This window comes from Oryctolagus cuniculus, chromosome 14, assembly GCF_051225735.1.
Source record: "Oryctolagus cuniculus isolate XC-2025 breed Fujian yellow rabbit chromosome 14, ASM5122573v1, whole genome shotgun sequence".
In the NCBI taxonomy this organism is placed as follows: Eukaryota; Metazoa; Chordata; class Mammalia; order Lagomorpha; family Leporidae; genus Oryctolagus; species Oryctolagus cuniculus.
Window position 1 is genome coordinate 4079348 of NC_142880.1, and position 21478 is coordinate 4100825.

The 21478-nt window shown below is 49.9% G+C and overlaps 1 protein-coding gene across 2 annotated transcripts in view; it reads left to right on the forward strand.

The window, feature by feature from the left end:
• The window catches only part of FAM151B (family with sequence similarity 151 member B), a 34442-nt gene extending 15308 nt beyond the window's left edge, over window positions 1-19134 (forward strand). Inside the window, exons 4-6 of one of the 2 annotated variants that reach the window (XM_089312927.1) lie at window positions 2159-2376; window positions 6582-6717; window positions 17020-19134. In XM_089312927.1, coding sequence (XP_089169053.1) covers window positions 2159-2376; window positions 6582-6717; window positions 17020-17182 — 517 coding nt within the window. In that variant the 3' untranslated portion in view covers window positions 17183-19134. The remainder of the gene's footprint in view (window positions 1-2158; window positions 2377-6581; window positions 6718-17019) is intronic. The other variant, XM_002713903.6, reaches the window with a different exon arrangement.
• The last annotated feature ends 2344 nt before the right edge of the window (window positions 19135-21478 follow it).

The following is a 21478-nucleotide window of genomic DNA, read 5'->3' on the forward strand; positions in this document are numbered from 1 at the left end:
AGGACTGTAGTGTACATTCATGAAAATGAATATGTTGATGTATAATACGGGATGTGTGTGTCAGACTCTTAGGTTTAACTGTGCGGTGCGTTGTGTGTGTGTGTGGTAGACACTTAAGAACTGGTGGAATTTTTCAAGTTTGAGGAGAAAGCACTGTTGGGGCTGGAAGTTGTCAGGCGCAGAACCAGTGCTGCAGAGCCTGTGCCAGCCATCCAGCCAGGCTGAGAGCCCTGCCATGTGACCCGTGCTGTCTCACCCAAGCCGCACAGCGCCACAGACCAGAATCCAGACATGCAGGGAGCTCCATGCAGGGAGCTCAGAACCCCGTGGGACGTGGCAGTTGCAGAGGGACTCACAGCTGAGCAAGGTCTGGAGTCACAGGAGCCAGCTGCCTGGAATTCTATAGAAGTATACAGCTACAGGCCAGGACGAGAGCTGGTCTCTGGTTTTAGTACACACTTGCTCACTGGTAAACCTAATCCAATAATGAATGGGATTAGCAGTTTCTCTTCTTAAATTGGGAGGCCCAGAAGGAGTGGAGTGAACAGGTAGAAGCACGTGAGGGAGTGCTGAATGTTTCGCCATCCTCTGCCTCCGGGATTCCTGGCCTCCCATCACAGTGTTTGCTACACGCTGACTTTCTCCGAAACGAACAGAGACCCTAAAGGGTCAGAAGACTAGATTATGAGGAGCAGTATGGTTTTCCAGTCAAGTTTGTGCATAATTTTTTTTTTAAGATTTTATTTATTTGAAAGGGAGAGTTACAGAGAGAGAGAGATTGACAGGTCTTCCACCCGTTAGTTCACTCCCCAAATGGCTACAGCAACCAGGACTGTGCCATGCTGAAGCCGGGAACCAGGATCTTCTTCAGGGTCTCCCACGTGGGTGCAGATGCCCAAGGACGTAGGCCATCTTCTGCTGTTTTCCAAGGCCATCAGCAGAGAGCTGGGTGGGAAGTGGAGCAGCTGGGACTCGAACCAGTGCCCACGTGGGAAGCTGGTGCTACAGGTGGAGGCTTAGCTTTCTGTGACACAGCGCCAGCCCCTGTGCATACCTTTTTAAAAGTCAATTACATAGGCTGATGACAACCTGTTGTTATTTAAACATCAGAATCTTCTGGAACGAGAAGAGGCTGGTGCCAGCCACATGTGGACTGCTTCTGGGTTTTCCCTGCTTCTTGATTCCAGGTCTGTGGGTGTCAGCCAGAGGAGATATGGGGCAGGAGAGCCTGAGGCTGCTTTTGTCCCAAGTGGACCAAACCGTCCCTGTCTCTAGTTGCCAGAAAAGGTGTTCTTGGTACAAGAGAACCAAAGCGCTCATGCAAGATGGAGGCAGTATTGTGAATGGAGACTTCTCAGTCACTTTTAGAAAGGTGTTTATGTGTCCTCACCGGGAATGCATGGAGGGAAAGTGACTCTTCTCCAGGGTCTTGAGGGTGCACTTGAGTAGCTCGTACAGGTGCACTGGCGGCGTTTAGGTATGTTGCATGTGTTACCAGGGTAGACACTCCCTGATAAGTGAGTATTTGTGCCTTTTCTTGGGTTGCTTCATGGAAAAGTCCCCATGCTGGCCGGCGCCGTGGCGCACTAGGCTAATCCTCCGCCTTGCGACACCCACACACTGGGTTCTAGTCCCGGTCGGGGCACCGGATTCTGTCCCGGTTGCCCCTCTTCTGCTGTGGCCAGGGAGTGCAGTGGAGGATGGCCCAAGTGCTTGGGCCCTGTACCCCATGGGAGACCAGGAAAAGCACCTGGCTCCTGCCATCGGATCAGCACGGTGCACCGGCCGCAGCGGCCATTGGAGGGTGAACCAATGGCAAAAGGAAGACCTTTCTCTCTGTCTGTCTCTCTCACTGTCCTCTCTGCCTGTCAAAAAAAAAAAAAAAGGAAAAGTGCCCATGTGGAGATTTGAAACCTCGACTTTGTGTGCGGTGGCATCACTCACACGTGCACCCTCAGGAACTGTGAGCGGAGACCCCACCTTGAGATCGGGCATTGGTCAGCTTCTTCCCCTCGTGCTCAGCGATCCTCCTTTTTATCTGAGTCAGGCACTGTGCTATGTTATTTGTTGTGAACTCGGAAGCACTGGGACCACCAGCCCGGAAGTCCCTTCCCTCTCCCCGTGGGTGTGCCTCCCGCTGACTTGCGCTGTGTTTCAGTCTGGCAGCCGTGGCGCCCTCCATGGCGCTCCTGAAAGGGGTGGAGGAGCGTCTGCAGCGGCCCGTGTGGATCAACGCCGACGTGCTCCCCGGGCCCAACGCGGACCGCCGAGCGGTGGAGGCCAGGCCGTTCATAGACACTGTGACGTCCTTCTTCCCGGATGTGACCTTGTCCCTGGGCTGGACGACGGGATGGCATGCTGAGAAGGCCAATGAAGGTGACCGCCCTAATACAGTAGCCTGCAGTGAGACATAAACAGCATCATTAACAGTCAAGTCACAACAACCCCACAGAACTGGGAGCCCAACAGGGAGAATGGCCCGGCCCCACGGGAGCCCAACAGGGAGAATGGCCCGGCCCCACGGGAGCCCAACAGGGAGAATGGCCCGGCCCCACGGGAGCCCAACAGGGAGAATGGCCCGGCCCCACGGGAGCCCAACAGGGAGAATGGCCCGGCCCCACGGGAGCCCAACAGGGAGAATGGCCCGGCCCCACGGGAGCCCAACAGGGAGAATGGCCCGGCCCCACGGCAGAGCGGGGGTGGGGGGTGACCCTCCCTCTGCTGTCTCAGGTGGCGCTGTGCCCGCGTGCTCACTGCGGGCCCCAGGCTGCCTCTTTCCAGACACTGACCGCATCCCGACCTGGTTTCTTTGAACTTGTAGAATATTCTGGACTCTGTTCCCTTGTGACCATTCCTGGGGAAACTCCTGTCCGGTGAGGGATGAAGACATACTAAAGCTTGTCAGGTGGCACAGCCAGAGTGAGAGTTGTGCTCCCTGGGTGTTGAAGGTGCTCCAGGTGTGGCCGGCTGGATCCTTGGTGCTGCAGGTGGAGGCTCCCTTTCGGCTGGACAAGGGCACGGGAGACCAGGAGATGCTCCCCCCTGCTCACGGCCTCCTGACAGCTTCTCTCCAGGGTGGAGCTTCTGTGCCGCTGGATCCCCCGTGCTCCTTCACACACCCCTGGGCAGTGGTTCCCAGGTCAGCAGCCAGTAAGCCGCCCAGCATGGAGGGCTTCTGTCCACATGTGAAAGCAGTGACCCAAAAGGGTACCTGGAGCCTGTGGAGACAGGAGCCTCTTTCTTACCGTGTCCCAGGCATTCATTTCTACTTATTTACTTTGTTTTCAGGTGTAAAGTTTCTTTGTTTTTAAACTTGAGAGGCAGGGAGCCCTCATTCTCTGGTTCTCTACCCAGAAGCCCTGCAGTAGAGCTGGGAGCTCCATGTGGGTCTCCCACGTGGGTGGCAGGGACCCAACCAGTTGAGCCCTCATTGCTGCCTCCCAGAATCTACCTTAGCAGGAGGCTGGAGCCAGAGCCAGGAGCCAGAGCCAGGTCCTGCAGTATGGGACGTGGGCATGTTGACCCTCGAGGTGCCTTTACTGTCCAGTGCTCTGTAGTGAGTGGAGATAGGCTGTGGACCCCTAGGTCAATAAATGAGGGAAAGATTATGCTTTAACTTAGCACTGTTTTGATTGTCTAATCATTTAAATTTCTGCTAGTTTCATTAAATAATATAGCATATAATTTAAAACATTTGAAGAGGCTTGCATTGTGGAGCAGTGAATAAGCTACCACCTGCAGTGCCAGCATCCCATATGGGCACCGATTCAAGTCCCAGCTGCTCTGCTTTTGATACAGCTCCCTGCTAATGTGCCTGAAAGATGGGCTCAAGTGCTTGAACTCCTGCTACCCTTGTGGGAGACCCAGAAGAGGCTCCTGGATCCTGGCTTTGACCAGGCTCAGCCCTGGCCATCACAGCCATCTGGGTAGTGAACCAGCAGTTGGAAGATCTCACTCTCTCTCTCTGTAAAGATTTATTTATTTCAAAGCCAGCGCTACAGAGAGAGAGAGACACAGAGAGATCTTCCATCCACTGGTTCACTTCCCAGGTGGTCACAGCAGCCAAGGCAGGAGCCAGGAGCTTCATTTTGGTTCTTGCGTGGGTACAGAGGCCCAAGCACTTGGGCCATCCTCTGCTGCTTTCCCAGGTGCATTAGCAGGGGGCTGGATAGCAAGTGCGGCAGCCGGATTCAAACTGGCACCCGTATGAGATGCCAGTCTTTGCAGGGCATGACTTAACCCATGTGCCATGTGCTGGCCCTGAACTAGGAGCCATCTAGTTCCTCTTGAGTGAGCCCAACCTCCACGCCATGGCTGTTTAATCTAACATTGCCCGACCTTCAGTCTTGGGCTGGTTGGGTAGTGTCTATTGGGACAAGTGTCCAGTCTGCTTCTCTCTCCAGCATTTATCATTATGTAAGGTTAGCTTCTGTTAGCAATACCCTTTTGTAATTATAATATAACTTTCCAAATTTTAAAGTAAAGCAGAACATTTCTGTTTTTTTTTTTAAAAGATTTATTTATTTATCTGAAAGAGTTACACAGAGAGAGGAGAGTCAGAGAGAGAGCGAGAGGTCTTCCATCCAATGGTTCACTCCCCAATTAGCTGCAATGTTTGGAGCTGCGCCAATCCGGAGCCAGGAGCCAGGAGCTTCTTCTGGGTCTCCCACGCAGGTGCGGGGGCCAAGGGCTTGGGCCATCTTCTGCTGCTTTCCCAGGCCACAGCAGAGAGCTGGATTGGAAGTGGAGCAGCCGGATCTCGAACTGGCACCCATATGGGATACTAGCGCTGCAGGCCAGGGTGTTAACCCACTGCACCACAGTGCCAGCCCCAGAACATTTCTTTTCATCTGAAATTTAGCTGCTCAACTAAGAGATTCACTTAGGATTTTTGTAAACCGTTCTTTTCTGACCAGTACTCTGTGTGTGTGTGTGTGTGTGTGTAGTTAATTCAAGAATATACTGGTCAGAAAAGAATGGCTTATTTTTTAGAGAGGCAGAGTTACAGCGAGGGAAAAACAGAGAATCTTCCATCTGCTGGTTCACTCCCCAAATGTCCACAACAGCTGGAGCTGGGCTGATCTGGTGCCATGAGCTTCTTCCAGGTATCCATATAGGTGCAGGGGCCCAAGCACTTGGGCCATCTTCCACTGCCTTCCCAGGCCATTAGCAGACAGCTGGATCAGAAGAGGAGTAGCTGGTACATGAACCAGTGCCCATATTGGGTGCCGGTACTACAGGCAGAGGTTTAACTTATTACGCCACAGCACCGGCCCCAAACTATGTATATATAAAAATTTATTTAGCGGCTGGTGCTGTGGCACAGCAAGTTAAGCCATGGCCTACAGCACCAGCATCCTATATGGGTGTGCACCGGTTCTTGTCCTGGCTTGATCCAGCTCTCTGCTATGGCCTGGGAAAGCAGTGGAAGATGACCCACGTCCCTGGGCCCCTGCACCCATGTGGGAGACCCAGATGAAGCTCCTGGCTCCTGGCTTCAACTTCCCTAGCCCTAGTTGTTGCAGCCATTTTGATGGTGAACCAGCAGTTGGAAGTACTCGCTCTCTCTTTCTCTCTCTCTCTCTCTGCCTCGCCTTCTCTTTCTGTGTAACTCTGACTTTCAAATAAATAAATGAATCTTTAAAGTACAAAAATACAGAAGTAGATTTCAGAAATTTAAAAAAAAAAAAAAATTTGGGCCAGCTTTGTTGCTGAGTGGGCAAAGCCTTCACCTGTGGCGATGGCCTCCCATATGAGTGCCGGTTCATGTCCTGACTGCTCCATTTCCAGTCCAGCTCCTGGCTAATACGCCTGGGAATACAGCATAGTATGGTGCCAGTGCTTCGGCCTCTGCACCTGTGGAAGATCCAGAAGAAGTTCCTGACTCCTAGCTTTGGTCTGCTCCAGCCCTGGCTGTTGTAGCCATTTGAGGAGTGAACCACCAGATGGAAGATACCTATCTCTCTCTCTCTCTCTCTCTCTCTAGCCCTGGCTGTTGCAGCATTTGGAGAGTGAACCAGTGGATGGAAAATTCTCTCTCTCTCTCTCGCTCTCGCTCTTGCTCTCGCTCTCTTTTTCTGTCTGTGTGTGTGTGTGTGTGTGTGCCTGTTCCTTTCTCTCTGTAACTCTGCCTTTCAAAAAATTTATTTATTTACTTGAAAGACAAAGTTAAAGAGGGAGGGAGAGGTAGAGAAAGCTTCCATCTGCTGGTTCACTCTCCAGGTGGCCACATTCGGGCCCTCCTTCGCTGCTTTCTCAGGCGCATAAGCAGGGAACTGGATCAGAAGTGTAGCAGCGGTGGCTTGACTGGCACCCATGTGGGATACCGGACCACAGACAGCAGCTTCACCCACTACACCCTAACGCCAGCCCTGTCGTGATTCTTTTAATATGCACTTCCCACTCGAAGTGCTATTATTGCATTAAGTGTTTTGGTTCACTCTGAATTCAGTGGGAATTTCTGTGAGTTGCCTATGAACTTATGAATCCCCTGTGGGTTAGCCTTTTGCTAGGTGGTTGAGTTTCTTTAATTGACTTGAGGATTGCACTTGGGAATGAGCCCTGTCTTGTCTTCTTCTCAGGGTACAGCTGGCCGATGGTGAGGCAGATGGAACACCTGTGCCGTGAGCTCCAGCAGCCGGTGTCGTTCCCAGTGCGCGTGGCCCTGGTCAGGCAGTCCTGTCCCGAGCTACGCTGGCTGTTGGAGAAATCAGACAGGTATGTGTTGGCTTGACAGCACACGGTGTGTGGTTGCTCACGGGAGTGCAGTGTGTGTGTGAGAACGACAGCGGCCGAGGGGGAGTGGGTCCTGTGTGAGTGTACCCGTGCCATCGCCGTGTTGTGGCCCCTGTGAGCTGTGACGGGCTGGCAGCACGTCCTTCACCCACTCTACACAGAAGCTTTTGTTCTTTGAAGGCGCCTAGGAAATGGCATCTTTTCATGAAGTCACAAATTCACGAAAAGTAATGCGTGGGTAAAACAGCTTTTGCTAATTTCATCATAATTTCAGAGATCTTTTCTATGTAAACATTTTATTATTTAATAAAAATTATTATGTAATAAAATTAGTTGGACCACCTATTAAATGTGAAAATATAAAAACACAGATATAAAGCCATTGTGGTACTATATTTTTAAATAGTCAGTAGAACAGCAAGGACAATCCATAAATAAACCGAAATCTATTATGGAAATTTATGTAGAAAGACACAGGCATTCCAGATCATTGGCGCTGACTGCAGCATCCTCCCCTAGTCCTTCCTGAAAAATAAATTCAGGTGCATTAGAAACTTGAACATCAAGCAGTAGGTGCATAAAAAAAACAAGGGGTGATTTTTTTTTTAATGTAGTTTCTGGATAGGTAAAACCTTTCTTAGTAAGAACAGAACTGAGAAGCTGTACAAGGGAATTTTGGTACACTGGAATACATAGAGCTTCTGGTAAAGTAGTACCCTCAGCATGCATGTCAGACAGATACAGAGCATTCTAGCACAAAACACTTCTTGTAAGTCGTCCAGAAGAGGGCCAGGCTGCTGGCCAGCCGTGCTGGGACGGGTGGGAGAAGCAGACAGGCATGCACTACCGGCAGTGGTGTGAGCTGGCCAGTAACTTCTTGGCAAGACATCTGATGTGCACCCCTGAATTTCACCGGCGAGGGCTCCCCTTGCCAGTGGGAGCTCATGGAAGCAGAGAGGCGTAGGTGCGAGGATTTCCTGAGGTATTATAACAGTGCAAGGCCTGAAGCCAGGCACTTTTTCATAATGAAATATCTTAAGAGATGATGCATGTTTAAGAACAGTGAGAAGGATTAAGATTGTTGGTACCCTTTGTTCTGAAGCTGAATAACAGAATAGCAGAAAAATTAAGTTTAGTAGCCCTTGACCCATATTTTCACAATAAGGTAAAGGTTTCATATTGTTGGGAAAGGGATTTTTTTAATAACTTTAATAAAATTCCTCATGCATTACCAATACTTACAATATTGGTAGTGTAATGCATTAGGCATACAAACAAAACTTAATCTTTAAAAATTATTTAAAAAGCATTTTGGGATTTTGTCTTGGGTTATGAAGAGAAATGTTAGTTACAGGAGTGCTGGTTGGTGGAGCAGTTAAGATGCAGCCCATGTGTGAGTGCCTGGGTTCAGTTCCCAGCGCCAGCTCCTGGCTACAGCTCCCCGCCGGTGCAGTGGGAGAGGTGACGAGGGATGCTCACCACCCTCGGGGAGACCTCAGTTGCAGTCCTGGTTCCTGACTCCGCCTGGCCCAGTGCTGGCTGTGTGAGCATTTTCAGGGCTGACCAGGAGGTGGGAGCGCTCTCTGTCTCTGTCTGTCTGTCTGCCTCCCAAAGAAGTTTTTTTTTTTTTTAACTTAAAAAAAGAAATACATATTAGTTGTAATACTACTATATTTCATGAATCACGAGTGAGAAAAAGGATGCCAGATAATGTTTATTGTATTTTGTCATTTGTTCCCCTTTATGAGCTAAATGTTTTAATCATATCATTTTTAGTCATGTATTGTCACAACCTTTACTTCTGTGTGTATATAAATGTAATTACTTCCCTGTGTGAAAATCCTTTCATCTAGTTGTACGTAGAAATAGAATTGCCTGGAGCCTGGAGGTCTCTGTGGAGTGTGTGTGTGTGTATTTGAGAGGCAGAGAGACAAAGAGTTCCCAGCCACTGGTTCACTCCCTAAATGCCCAGGATGGCTGGGACTGGGCTGAGGCCGTTACCAGAAGCCAGGAATGTAACCCAGGTCTCCCACAGGGGCGGCAGCAACTCGGTTACTTCTGATGCCTGCAAGGCTCTGCATTAGCAAGAAGCTGGAGTCAGGAGCCAGAACTGGAAGTGGAAAATGAGTTTCCCAGCCACTAGGCTCAACAGCTCCCTCTGTTGGGCTGTTAAATACAGATACTTCTCGAGAACCTTCTCGTTCAGTCCATCTTTTAAATGCATACTTGAAGGAGCTAGAAGAGAATGTGTGGTGAAAGAACACTCATAATTACCATTAGTGGAAAAACCTTAGAATTCATTTCATTGTGATATTATTGATGTACAAAGACAGACGTTTGTGTTTTAATACCATACCTATTTTAAATTAGCATTAGAATGTATTTTTTTAAAGATTATTCATTTATTTATTTGAGAGGTAGAGTTAAACAGTGAGAGGGAGAGACAGAAAAAGTCTTCCTTCCGTTGGTTCACTCCCCAAATGGCTGCAACAGCCGGAGCTGTGCCGATCCAAAGCCCAGAGCCAGGAGCTTCCTCCTGGTCTCCCTTGCAGGTGCAGATGCCCAAGTACTTGTACCATCCTCCACTGCCTTCCCAGGCCACAGCAGAGAGCTGGATGAGAAGAGCAGCCGGGACTAGAACCCGTGCCCATATGGGATGCCAGCGCCACAGGCAGAATTAACCTACTGCGCCATGGCGCCGGCCCCTAGAATGTATTTTTTAAAAGATTTTATTTATTTGTTTTGAAAAGCAGAGTTAGAAGGAGAGACAGGAAGAGAGATCTTTTTTCCACTGGTACTCCCCAAATGGCTGGCAACTGGTCTGGGCCAGGCTAAAGCCAGGAACTTCTTCCAGGTCTCCCACATTGGGTGCAGGAGCCCAAGCACTTGGGCCATCCTCCACTGCTTTCCCAGGTGCATTATCGGGGAGCTGGGTCAGAAGTGGAGCAGCCAAGACTTGAACTGACACCCATATGGGATGTCAGTGCTGCAGGCTGTAGCTTTAACCCATAGCACCACAGTGTTGGCCCCAAGAATGCATTTTATTTAACTTCATAATAATAGCAAAGGTTTGAGATTAAGTATATTTTTGTGAAATTCAGTTCTTGGATGGATATGTTTTTCATAGTAACTAAAATAAAAGCCCAGTACAAAACTAACACATCTATTTATTTTAAAATATTTTTAAAAATTTATTTGGGAGGCAGAGAAAGAGACAGATGAACAAAAAAAGGGCGCTCCAATCTGCTGGTTCACTCCCCAGATGTCTGCAGCAGCCTCGATGCCAAAGCCGAGGGTAGCAGGGGCCCAGTCGCCTGAGCCATCGCCTGCTGCCTTCTCGTGTGAGCCAGGAATCACACCCAAGCACCCAGGATGCGAGGTGGGGGTCCTAACCCCTGGGCCAAACACCGTCCTGTCCGCTTTGGTTCTTTTAAAGATCTCTTCATTTATTTATTTGTTTATTTATTTATTTATTTATTTATTTATTTTTATTTTTGACAGGCAGAGTGGACAGTGAGAGAGAGACAGAGAGAAAGGTCTTCCTTTTTGCCGTTGGTTCACCCTCCAATGGCCGCCACGGCCGGCGCGCTACGGCTGGCGCACCGCGCTGATCCGAAGCCAGGAGCCAGGTGCTTCTCCTGGTCTCCCATGGGGTGCAGGGCCCAAGCACTTGGGCCATCCTCCACTGCACTCCCGGGCCATAGCAGAGAGCTGGCCTGGAAGGGGGGCAACCGGGACAGAATCCGGCACCCCGACTGGGACTAGAACCCGGTGTGCCGGTGCCACAAGGCGGAGGATTAGCCTAGTGAGCCACGGCGCCGGCCCATTCATTCATTTATAAGGCTGGGTGGATCAACAGAGAGAACTCTTGATCCACTGGCTCACTCCCCAAATGGCCACAACAGCCAGAGCCGAGCCAGGAATTCCATCCTGCTCCCCACAGGAGGGACAGGGGCCCAAGCACTTGAGCTTCTTCCATGGCCTTCCCAGGGGCTTGGAAAGTAGGGCAGCTGGGACTGGACCTGGCAGTCCAGTACAGGTTTACTGCACTGTGCCACACAGCACCGGCCCCTGTTTGAACGTACCTGCTTCCTCGGTCATTTTACTGGCTTACAGAAGTGTATCTATCCTATGACATTTCTAATTTTAGAGTTTTCTAATTCTTTAGGGAAAAAACTGTAAAACATTGTTGTTAACCTTAGATTGCTAGAGCTGCTTACACTGTTTGAGATAAGAAGGAAGAATCAATTTGTTTTTATAGAATTAGGGGGAAAGCCCCGAGGTAGTTAGACTGACAGTAGTGACTGAAATGATAAAACCTGAAGAGAGGGTTCCCCTTGAGCAGACCGGAGGCCCCCGGCTTGGCCTGCTTCTGCGAGTGGCTCCCGTCGTCTGCAGCTTGCTAAATGGCATGTGGAGCTGCCCAGTCCTCAGTACCTGGAGCCGTGCTTGGCACAGCAGAGATTTAGTGGGTGTCTATTACATGGACAGCCAAATGCATGCAGGCAGCCTATCACCTCAGCGGGCATTGGAAGCCAGGGCCTTCCTGGAGAGGTGGTTTTGGGTTTTAAATACAGAAGAATTCGTTATAGAAGGCAGTATTAAGCAGTCTTAAAAGCGTCCCGTGCTGCGTAAGTGGTGTCGGCAGGAGTGAGCATCCTGTGTGACAAAGAGGGGCAGCTTCCAGAGAAGTTTTTTTAAAAAAAGATTTATTTATTTATTTGAGAGGCAGAGTTACAGAGAGGCAGAGAAGTCTTCCATCTGCTGGTTCACTCTTCAAATGGCCTCAGTGGCCACAGCTGGGCCGATTAGGATCCAGGAGCTTCCTCTGGGTCTCCCACAAGGGTGCAGGGACCCAGGGAGTTGGGCCATCCTCTGCTGCTTTCCCGGATGCACTAGCAGGGACCTGGATCAGAAGTGGAGCAGCCGGGACTTGAACCGGTGCCCACATGAGATGCTGGCACTGCAGGCTGGGGCCTTAACCCACTGTGCCACAGCACCGGCCCCTTGACTTTGCTCTTTCAGCGTTGGTGGGCTGGAGCTGGAGGGTGGTGGGGTACTCAGCGTCCACGGATGTGGATGAGAACATGCTAGGGCTCAGCACAGGAGCCAGACGGATGCCCGTGGGAGCAGGCACCCCGCCCACTGAGGCCTGCTTACTGGAGGGAGAAAGGAGAAATTCTTCATGTGACAGTGCTGGGTTTTGACATCGCTGTGTTTGCATGGTCGGGCCCGTGCTCCAAACAGTGCGCTGGCTGTGTTTCGCTTGTCTTCCTCTTCTGCTGGAACTTTAAAACTGAACAGCCTGTTGTTTTTTGGGAGAATATTTTAAATTAACAAAAAGAGAATTGATAGGCTTACAACACTGAGCTGTCTTTTCCAAGACCACTTTAAATATGGATTTGTAAAGTGTGTTTGTGTTCCTCTATTTAGAGATCTTACGTTGTTCGTGAGGCCTATTTCTAGCCATGTAACAGGGCTGTTTTAAATAGGTCCTTTGCTTTCAGTCATTATATCTTGAACTGGTTATTTTATATACATGAAATATCATGTGATAATTTATATACATATAGATTAAGATTGATTTATTCAGGTTGATATTGCACCCAAATGTTTATGCTAAATTCTTTTATTTTTTTAATGGTCTTTCAGTTGGTTTTCTTGAATTTTCTAAGCAAAAATATTATATTCTCTTCAAGCACTGTTCATTTTGTCTCTTCCTTGTCGACTCTTGCACATACATCTCCAGTTGCTTTCTCTTTTCCGGCTGTGTTGGTTAGCACCTCCGAACAGCAGTGAGTTTCAGCGAGCCGAGGTTGACTTCCCCGGTAGACAGGTCTCTGAGGACACTGTGCTCATCACACTGTGTGTGTGTATGTTTGTCACATAGGGGTTCCGATTTCTGATTAAAAGTCACCTCTTGGGTTTATTTATTTTTCTGGTTTCTGACTCAATTTCTGTCTTTTGTATTTTCTGCTGTAATTTCTGATATTTCTCTGTGTGTTGGGTGCTTTTTTTCCCCCGTATTTCCACATGTGTATTTGGTAATACGTTTATGTTTACTCATTGTATTGATTAATATAAGACTTTAGTCCTGTCCCTGGCCACTGTTTTAGCTGTATCCCATTGTTCTTATATAGGTTTTTTTTTTTTTAAGATTTGTTTATTTATTTGAATGGCAGATTTACAGAGAGGCAGAGAGAGAGAAAGAGAGAGAGAGAAGTTTTCCATCTGCTAGTTTATTTCTCAAATGGCCGCAGTGGCTAGAGCTGGCTGATCCAAAGCCAGGAGCCAGGAGCTTCTTCCCAGTTTCCCCTGTGAGTGCAGGTGCTCAAGCACTTGGGCCATCTTCTGCTACTTTCCCAGGCCATAGCAGAGAGCTGGATGGGAAGTGGAGCAGGCGGGACTTGAACCGGCACCCATATGGGATGCTGGCACTGCAGGTGACGGCTTCACTCACTAGGACACAGAGATGGCACCCTTTTGTAGGTTTTCATTGTTGTTCATTTTTAGAGATTCTGCAGTTTGACTTTTTTCTCTTTAAAAGTTAAATCATGTTAGGCATGTAAGTGGTAGACTTATATTTATTTTGACTTTGTTAATGAATTCTAACTGTATTATATTGGAATCAGATAATGTCTACTTTGTAAAGTTTACTAAGCTTTTATTAATGGCTAAATAAGTGGATAATTGTATGAGTTTAAGAATTGGATTACAATGCTATTTGGCTGTAAGAGCAGAAATCTAAATTGGCAGTAGCTTCAGCGAGATTGTCTCTCTCTCATACCTTGTAAAGCTTTCAAGAGTGCAGGGCCTGTGCGGTGTCTGGGCCGGGCCCCTCCATCCTGCTGGCCGGCTGTTCCTAGGAGGTCGGCCTGGCTTCTGTGCTAGGTTGACTCTGGCCGGCGAGAGAAAAGAGTTGAGGCCACACTCTCCTTTCCCTCATGCCTGCCTCCGTTCCCCCCAAGTCTGGTGAGCTGTGATTAGCAAGGAAAAGCCATCTATACATGAGGCAAACAGTGTGATGTTTTGAGACACATTGTGAAATTATTACTTTAAAATTTTTTTTTTATTTGAGAGAGAGAGAGAGGGAGAGAAAGAATCTCCCATCCACTGGTTCATTCCACTAAACTTGATCCAGGTTTCCTACATGGGTGGCAGAATCCAGCTCCTAGAGCGTCACCCATTGCATCGCAGAGTGCACATCAGGAAGAAGCTGGAACTGGGAGTGGGGCTGGGACTCAAAAGTGGGTGATGTGCCAAGCACTGCTGTGACTGCCACGAACGCTGCCCCATTAGGTGTTGGGTTACGTTCGGTCTCCAGGGCGGACCCCTGCCACACAGGGAGCTTCCTCCGTGGACAAGCGCCTCCCACGGTACCCAGTCCCGCAGCCCCTCAGAACCACACGCTGCCCTCTGCTTTCGTGAGCCTGACGTGGAAGGGAGAGCACGCGACGTGTCTCTCTGTGTCCTCCTCCCTGGGGTGACTCCTCTCTGTGTCCTCCTCCCTGGGGTGAGTCCTCCCTGTGTCCTCCACCCTGGGGTGACTCCTCCCTGTGTCCTCCTCCCTGGGGTGACTCCTCCCTGTGTCCTCCTCCCTGGGGTGACTCCTCTCTGTGTCCTCCTCCCTGGGGTGACATCCTCACTGTGTCCTCCTCCCTGGGTGACTCCTCCCTGTGTCCTCCTCCCTGGGGTGACTCCTCCCTGTGTCCTCCTCCCTGGGGTGACTCCTCTCTGTGTCCTCCTCCCTGGGGTGACTCCTCCCTGTGTCCTCCTCCCTGGGGTGACTCCTCTCTGTGTCCTCCTCCCTGGGTGACTCCTCCCTGTGTCCTCCTCCCTGGGGTGACATCCTCACTGTGTCCTCCTCCCTGGGTGAGTCCTCTCTGTGTCCTCCTCCCTGGGTGACTCCTCCCTGTGTCCTCCTCCCTGGGTGACTCCTCCCTGGGGTGAGTCCTCTCTGTGTCCTCCTCCCTGGGTGAGTCCTCTCTGTGTCCTCCTCCCTGGGTGAGTCCTCTCTGTGTCCTCCTCCCTGGGTGACTCCTCCCTGTGTCCTCCTCCCTGGGGTGACTCCTCCCTGTGTCCTCCTCCCTGGGTGACTCCTCTCTGTGTCCTCCTCCCTGGGTGACTCCTCCCTGTGTCCTCCTCCCTGGGTGACTCCTCTCCGTGTCCTCCTCCCTGGGGTGACTCCTCTCTGTGTCCTCCTCCCTGGGGTGACTCCTCCCTGTGTCCTCCTCCCTGGGTGACTCCTCTCTGTGTCCTCCTCCCTGGGGTGGATCCTCCCTGTGTCCTCCTCCCTGGGTGACTCCTCCCTGTGTCCTCCTCCCTGGGGTGACTCCTCCCTGTGTCCTCCTCCCTGGGGTGGATCCTCCCTGTGTCCTCCTCCCTGGGTGACTCCTCCCTGTGTCCTCCTCCCTGGGGTGACTCCTCCCTGTGTCCTCCTCCCTGGGGTGGATCCTCCCTGGGGTGACTCCTCCCTGTGTCCTCCTCCCTGGGTGACTCCTCCCTGTGTCCTCCTCCCTGGGGTGACTCCTCCCTGTGTCCTCCTCCCTGGGGTGGATCCTCCCTGTGTCCTCCTCCCTGGGTGACTCCTCCCTGTGTCCTCCTCCCTGGGGTGACTCCTCCCTGTGTCCTCCTCCCTGGGGTGGATCCTCCCTGTGTCCTCCTCCCTGGGGTGACTCCTCCCTGTGTCCTCCTCCCTGGGTGACTCCTCTCTGTGTCCTCCTCCCTGGGGTGGATCCTCTTGTTCGCCGTGTTCTTCAGCTGGCAGGCTTCATGCTGTCTCATGTGTTCTCTGTGCTCATCAGTTCATGAGGAGGCAGAGCAGGAAGCTGAGCTGCAGGCCAGGCACTCTGCACGATGCCTCCCCAGGATGCTGCACAAGGGCCGCCCCACGCCGTCCGCCTCGCTGTTGGGGTGGGAGGAGGACTTGGGGTGGGGAGGAGCTGAGGGCTGGGGCAGTGACACCCAGGGCGTGTGGTGCTGGCTGTGCTGTGCCTCTGCTTGGGTTACAGTGGACTTCACCATATTGTGTTAAAACCTGCACTCATTTTATGTCCCTTTTTTTGCGTGGTTTAAAAAATGGTTAAAAATTTAAAAATTAAAAAGTGGTTTAAAAAATGAAACCTATAGATTGATATGAATGAATATTTAAGTTACTGTTATGCAATTTTGGTTTTCCTATTTCAGTTTTTATTTTAAAGTTGTATTTATTTATTTGAAAGTCAGAGTTACACAGAGAGAAGGAAAGAGAGAGAGAGAGAGAGAGAGAGATCTTCCATACGCTGGTTCACTCCCCAGTTGGCCGCAACGACCAGAGCTGTGCTGATCCGAAGCCAGGAGCCAGGAGCTTCTTCCGGGTCTCACACATGGGTGCAGGGGCCCAAGGGCTTAGGCCATCTTCTACTGCCATCTCAGGCCATAGCATAGAGCTGGATCAGAAGTGGAGCAGCCGGGACCAGAACCAGCACCCACATGGTACTGCAGGCAGCAGCTTTACCCGCTACACCACAGCAGCCCCCCACCCCATTTCAATTTAAATACAATGGAAGGGATACTGAAAGAGGCAGAATAACACAGGAAACTCTCTTAACCCCAGTGCTCCCACCTGTCGCCATGCGCCCAGATAAAGTCATAAGAAGTACATTTTACCCCATGGGAGACCAGGAGAAGCACCTGGCTCCTGCCATCGGATCAGCGCGGTGCACCGGCCGCAGCACGCTGGCCGCGGCGGCCATTGGAGGGTGAACCAACGGCAAAGGAAGACCTTTCTCTCTGTCTCTCTCTCTCACTGTCCACTCTGCCTGTAAAAAAAAAAAAAAAAAAAAAAAAAAAAGTGCATTTTAACTGAGAGTGCGTGTTTCAGAACTCGTGTTCACTTTCTCTTTTCTGCATTCTCAGCTGTTGTTTGAAATTCTCTTTGGTTTGTCGAGTCTACAGTGTCACTGATGTGGGAGGAAACCCAGAGTTGCGGCCTCTGGTCTCCAGGGTGGGGTCACCACGCACAGAGCGAGATGCGTCAGTAACGTCAGTAACCGGGAGCGCTTGCTCATCGCGGCTCCAGAAGTGCTCTGCGGAGCCCCCTGGAGTCTGACAAGTGCACGTGAAAGAGCGACAGCCCGTGCTCCCCAGCTCTGATGCCACAGTCATAGTGTCCCCAGAAGCAAGGGCAGTTCCAGTTTAGAGCACTAACATTCCGAACGTATTCTCACAGCCATCAAAGTGTGCATGCAGTCTTTTTTCACTCTAGAAGTGGATCTGAGTTTGTTTGGTTTGTATCTTTTACAGAAAGCCCAACAGGGCTGGCGGGGCAGCTGTGAGTGACTGTGGGTGGGATGTCGGTGGCATTCTCCAGCCCTCACTGTCGTCCCGTGTGCTCCCCACTCTGCCCGGCTGCACAGCAGACCCGGAGCATGGCTGTGACTTTTGTCTGGAGGGAGAGACTTCCTGATCCAGCAGCGCGTGCTCTTCATTTTCTTCCCCAGTATCTGAGCCGTTCCCGCGCTCAGTCTGGGTCCCTAAAGTCCTGTAGCACCCCTGTAATCCTGACAGCAGTTCCGTAGTTCCCTGGTCTCACCCCTGTGACGCTGATGAAGGAGTAAACGGGGAGTACAGTTACACCACTGCTGACGATTTTGTTCACCTGTGTGATCGAGCTACCACACAGGGGTCGTCTTGGGCTGGAATTGCTCATCTTCGTTTTACTGTGACTTTTAACGTTACAATTCTGCTGTATTTGGATACAGGTACAGCCTGACTGTTTGGACTGGAAAAGATGATAACTATTCTGTTGAAGATCTACTTTATATTAGAGACTGTTTTGATAAAAGCAAAGTTTTCTATGACCTGTTGGAACCACAAAACCATGAGTTCAAACAAGCCATTGGAATTGAAAGTTGATGCCTGAGACGAAGATTGTCCTGAATTGTTTCCTGTGGTTTGATTTCATAATCCTGTTTGGGGCTGAATTAATGATACTGATACTTCATCCAGTGAAGAACCGCTCCCTGTGCCAGGTGTGTGCCCTGCACGCATGGAAGAGGCTTTGTTACGCTGCCCGTGCACAACACGTTTGGAAAGAGCTCTCTGCCTTGTCCGACCGTAATTTAGGAACATGATACTTTGGGCCTCTTTGTAAAAAGCAGTTTTGCCGTACTGAAGATGATTGTGAGAGTTCACGCGTGTCATAATGGGAATACATTATTTTTATTGACATTTTCATTACAGAGATTCTGATAAATATGGCACCCTTTTTCTTGGAAAACTGGTCATTTGAGGATAGCAAAAAAAGAGACATAAAAATATTTTTAACTTTGACAATGAGCAGCTTTCTCATGCCAAGATCAGACCCACTTCCTGGAGCCATGAATTACGTTAGAAGAATCTAGAATCCCTCTGTTGTTGGAGAGCACACCGGCAGGCAGCTGAGCCCGTCTCGTGTCTGTGTCGCTGGTTAGCTCTTACTGTAGTGAGCAGATGCCAGGAAGGGCACACTGACCTAGCACGCGGCATCACCGTTCCGGTCTCTCAGCTGCCACTCACGCCAGCCCCTGTGGTCCTGTGGGCTGAGGCACGGCTGCTCCGTGACGTCGCTCTGCACAGCACCCGCACAGAGCTTTCCCGAACGTCTCCCTTTATGTAGAATCTTCTGTGAGCCCCTCAGGTGTGACCCCAGGGCTCCAGACCAGCCCCGCCCCTCCTCTCCCAGGCTTGTCGCCAGAGCTCTCTAGCTCGTGCTCTCACACTTCACTGTCATTACCTGAGCTGTTTGCCAGCCGTGTCGCACGTGCTGCGTCTCAGCGGATTGTGAGTTCCACTGTGGCCGTGCAGACTGAAGAATCCTGCACAGCGCTCGGCGACATCCTGAGGAGGGCGTTCAGAACGAGTGTCGCGGCTTTTGTTTGGTGAAATGTAGAGACCGGTGTGGTGGCACTGCCTGGGACACCTGCATCCCAGGACATCGTTCCTGGGTGGAGTCCACTTCTGCTGCGATCCAGCAGGTAATGGCCCAAGGACTAGGGCCCCGCCACCCATGTGGGAGACCTGGGATGGAGTCCCACCTCTGCTGCGATCCAGCTTCCTGCTGATACACCCCGGAGGCAGCAGGTAATGGCCCAAGGACTAGGGCCCCTCCACCCATGTGGGAGACCTGGGTGGAGTCCCACCTCTGCTGCAATCCAGCTTCCTGACTAGGGCCCATGGGGAGACCTGGGATGGAGTCCCACCTCTGCTGCAATCCAGCTTCCTGACTAGGGCCCATGGGGAGACCTGGGTGGAGTTCTCGGCTCCTGTCTTCACTTAACCCCAGCCCCAGATGTTGTAGGCGTTTGAGGAGTGAACCAGCCGTTGAAAGATCTCTCTTTCTCTCTGCTTTTCAAATAAAATGAATCCCTTTTTAAAAAATTTTAAGTGTGAGGTTGGCGTTGTGGTGTAGTGGGTAAAGCTGTTGCCTGTGCTGCCAGCATTTCATATGGATGCTGGTTCATGTCCTGGCTGCTCCACTTCCAATCCAGCTCCCTGCTGATGGCCTGGGAAAAGTAGCACAGGATGGCCTAAGTGCTTGGGCCCCTGACACCCATGTGGGAGACCCTGGTGAAGCCCCTGGCTGCTGGCTTCATCCTGGCCCAGCTCTGGCTGTTGTGGCTATCTGGGCAGTGAGCCAGTGCTGGAAGATTGTCCCTGTCCCTCCCTCTTTCTCTGTGACTCTGCCATTCAAATAAATCTATAAACCTTTTAAAAAAGATTTTTAAGTGTAACTTACCAGTGAGTGTCGTAAGATGTATAATTTGCCCTTTTTTATCAAGCATTTTTCTCTCACAGATTAATTCCATATAGTGAAAAAGCTTTGATGTTGAATTCAGACTTGCCTTATAGCCCCGTATCTATCTGTCTATCTATCTATTTATCTATCTACCTTTCTCTCCCTGTCTCTCTCTCTCTCTCCATAGGCTTTGGGAAACCTGTAATGCCATTAGCCCATGGCTTGCTCTGCAGTGAACTGGTGGAAAAAATAAGAATTCTCTTGTAGCGCTGTAAGCATTGGGTTTCACGTGGAAGAGACGTCTAGCTCAGTGCTCACGACACAGCCAGTGCTCACGACACAGCCAGTGCTCCCAGGTGGCTCCTTTTCTGTCAAACTGGTAGTGTGAGCACCAAGAGATACATCGCGAAGCACTGTGGAGGTAGAAATCCTGGAAGTAATCCCATTATTTCCTCTGGGTTGCAGCCCTAGGTCAGTGCAGTGCTGTTTGTCAAAAAAAGCCTAACATTTTTTTTTTTTTTTGACAGGCAGAGTGGATAGTGAGAGAGACAGGGAGAAAGGTCTTCCTTTTGCCGTGGTTCACCCTCCAATGGCCGCTGTGGCCAGCGCACCACGCTGATCTGAAGCCAGGAGCCAGGTGCTTCTCCTGGTCTCCCATGGGGTGCAGGGCCCAAACACTTGGGCCATCCTCCACTGCACTCCCGGGCCACAGCAGAGAGCTGGCCTGGAAGAGGGGCAACCGGGAAAGAATCCGGTGCCCTGACCGGGACTAGAACCCAGTGTGCCGGCACCACAAGGCAGAGGATTAGCCTATTGAGCCGCGGCGCCGGCCAGAAAGCCTAACATTTCATTGTCTATGCATGTTTGCCAAAGGCAAGAGTTCAATTTCATTGTAAAATTTTAACAACTACAATAAAGAACAATTTGTAATTTTTAGTAAAAATATTTAATTTTCAAATTTTCTACTATTGTGCATTACTTTTGGAGAGATTTGAGTTTCAAATGAATTGCAATTTGATGAAATTTGAAATTCATTTGTTTAGACTATTATTTTTGCCAATTACATTACTCTTAGTAATGTTTTTAAAAATACTTGTGCTGTAGTAAAATTCTTAAATATTGAGAAATCTTCAAGGTGGATGCTACTTAGATCAAGACTTAAAGGTGTATTTTAACCTGTTCTCAGAAACAAAAATACGTAAATGAACTATAAACTGTTTTCTTGTAAAATTGTAATGGGTGTCCATATAGGAAAAAGTAGCCTTGATCCCTTCCTGAAACCATACACACATGATTTGAGGTGAATTGTAGACCTGCGTGTGAAAGCTAAAACGAAAACTTTTAAAAAGAATAAAGGAGAATCTTGATGACTTTGGAGTAGGCAAGCATTCTTATAACCCAGAATGCACTAACAGTTAAAAAAAAATTGGTGGGGTAGGCATTGTGCTGCAGCAGGTGAAGCCATCCCTTGGGAGGAATGCCTGGTTCAAGTCCCAGCTGCCCCACACTTCCTTTCCAACTTCCTGCTAATGGGCTTGGGAGGCAGTAGATGGGGGCCCAAGTGTTTGGGTTCCTGCCCCCATGTGAGAGACCTAGATGGAGTTCTGGCTGCTGGCTTCAGTCTGGCCTGTGATGCAGGGAGTCAGCCGGCAGATGGAAGATCTCTTTTCCCCCCATTCCCCCCGCTTCTGTCACTCTGCCTTTCAAATAAAAAAGTGATAAATGGACTCTAGACTCAAAATTTAAAACATGAAAGACACCATTGAAATATCTGATGAAGAGGTCTTATTAAGAATATGTGAAGAACCATATACTTGTAAGAAAAAGGAAAAAAAAACCCACAAAAACTAATAAAGATGGGAAATGAATAGATACTTGACAAAAGAAGGTAGTCAAAGGGAAAAAAGATACCGAACAGGTATTAAGTGGCATTGCCCAGTGAAATGCCAGGGCATACCTACCCAGAAAGGCTACTGTTATAAAAGA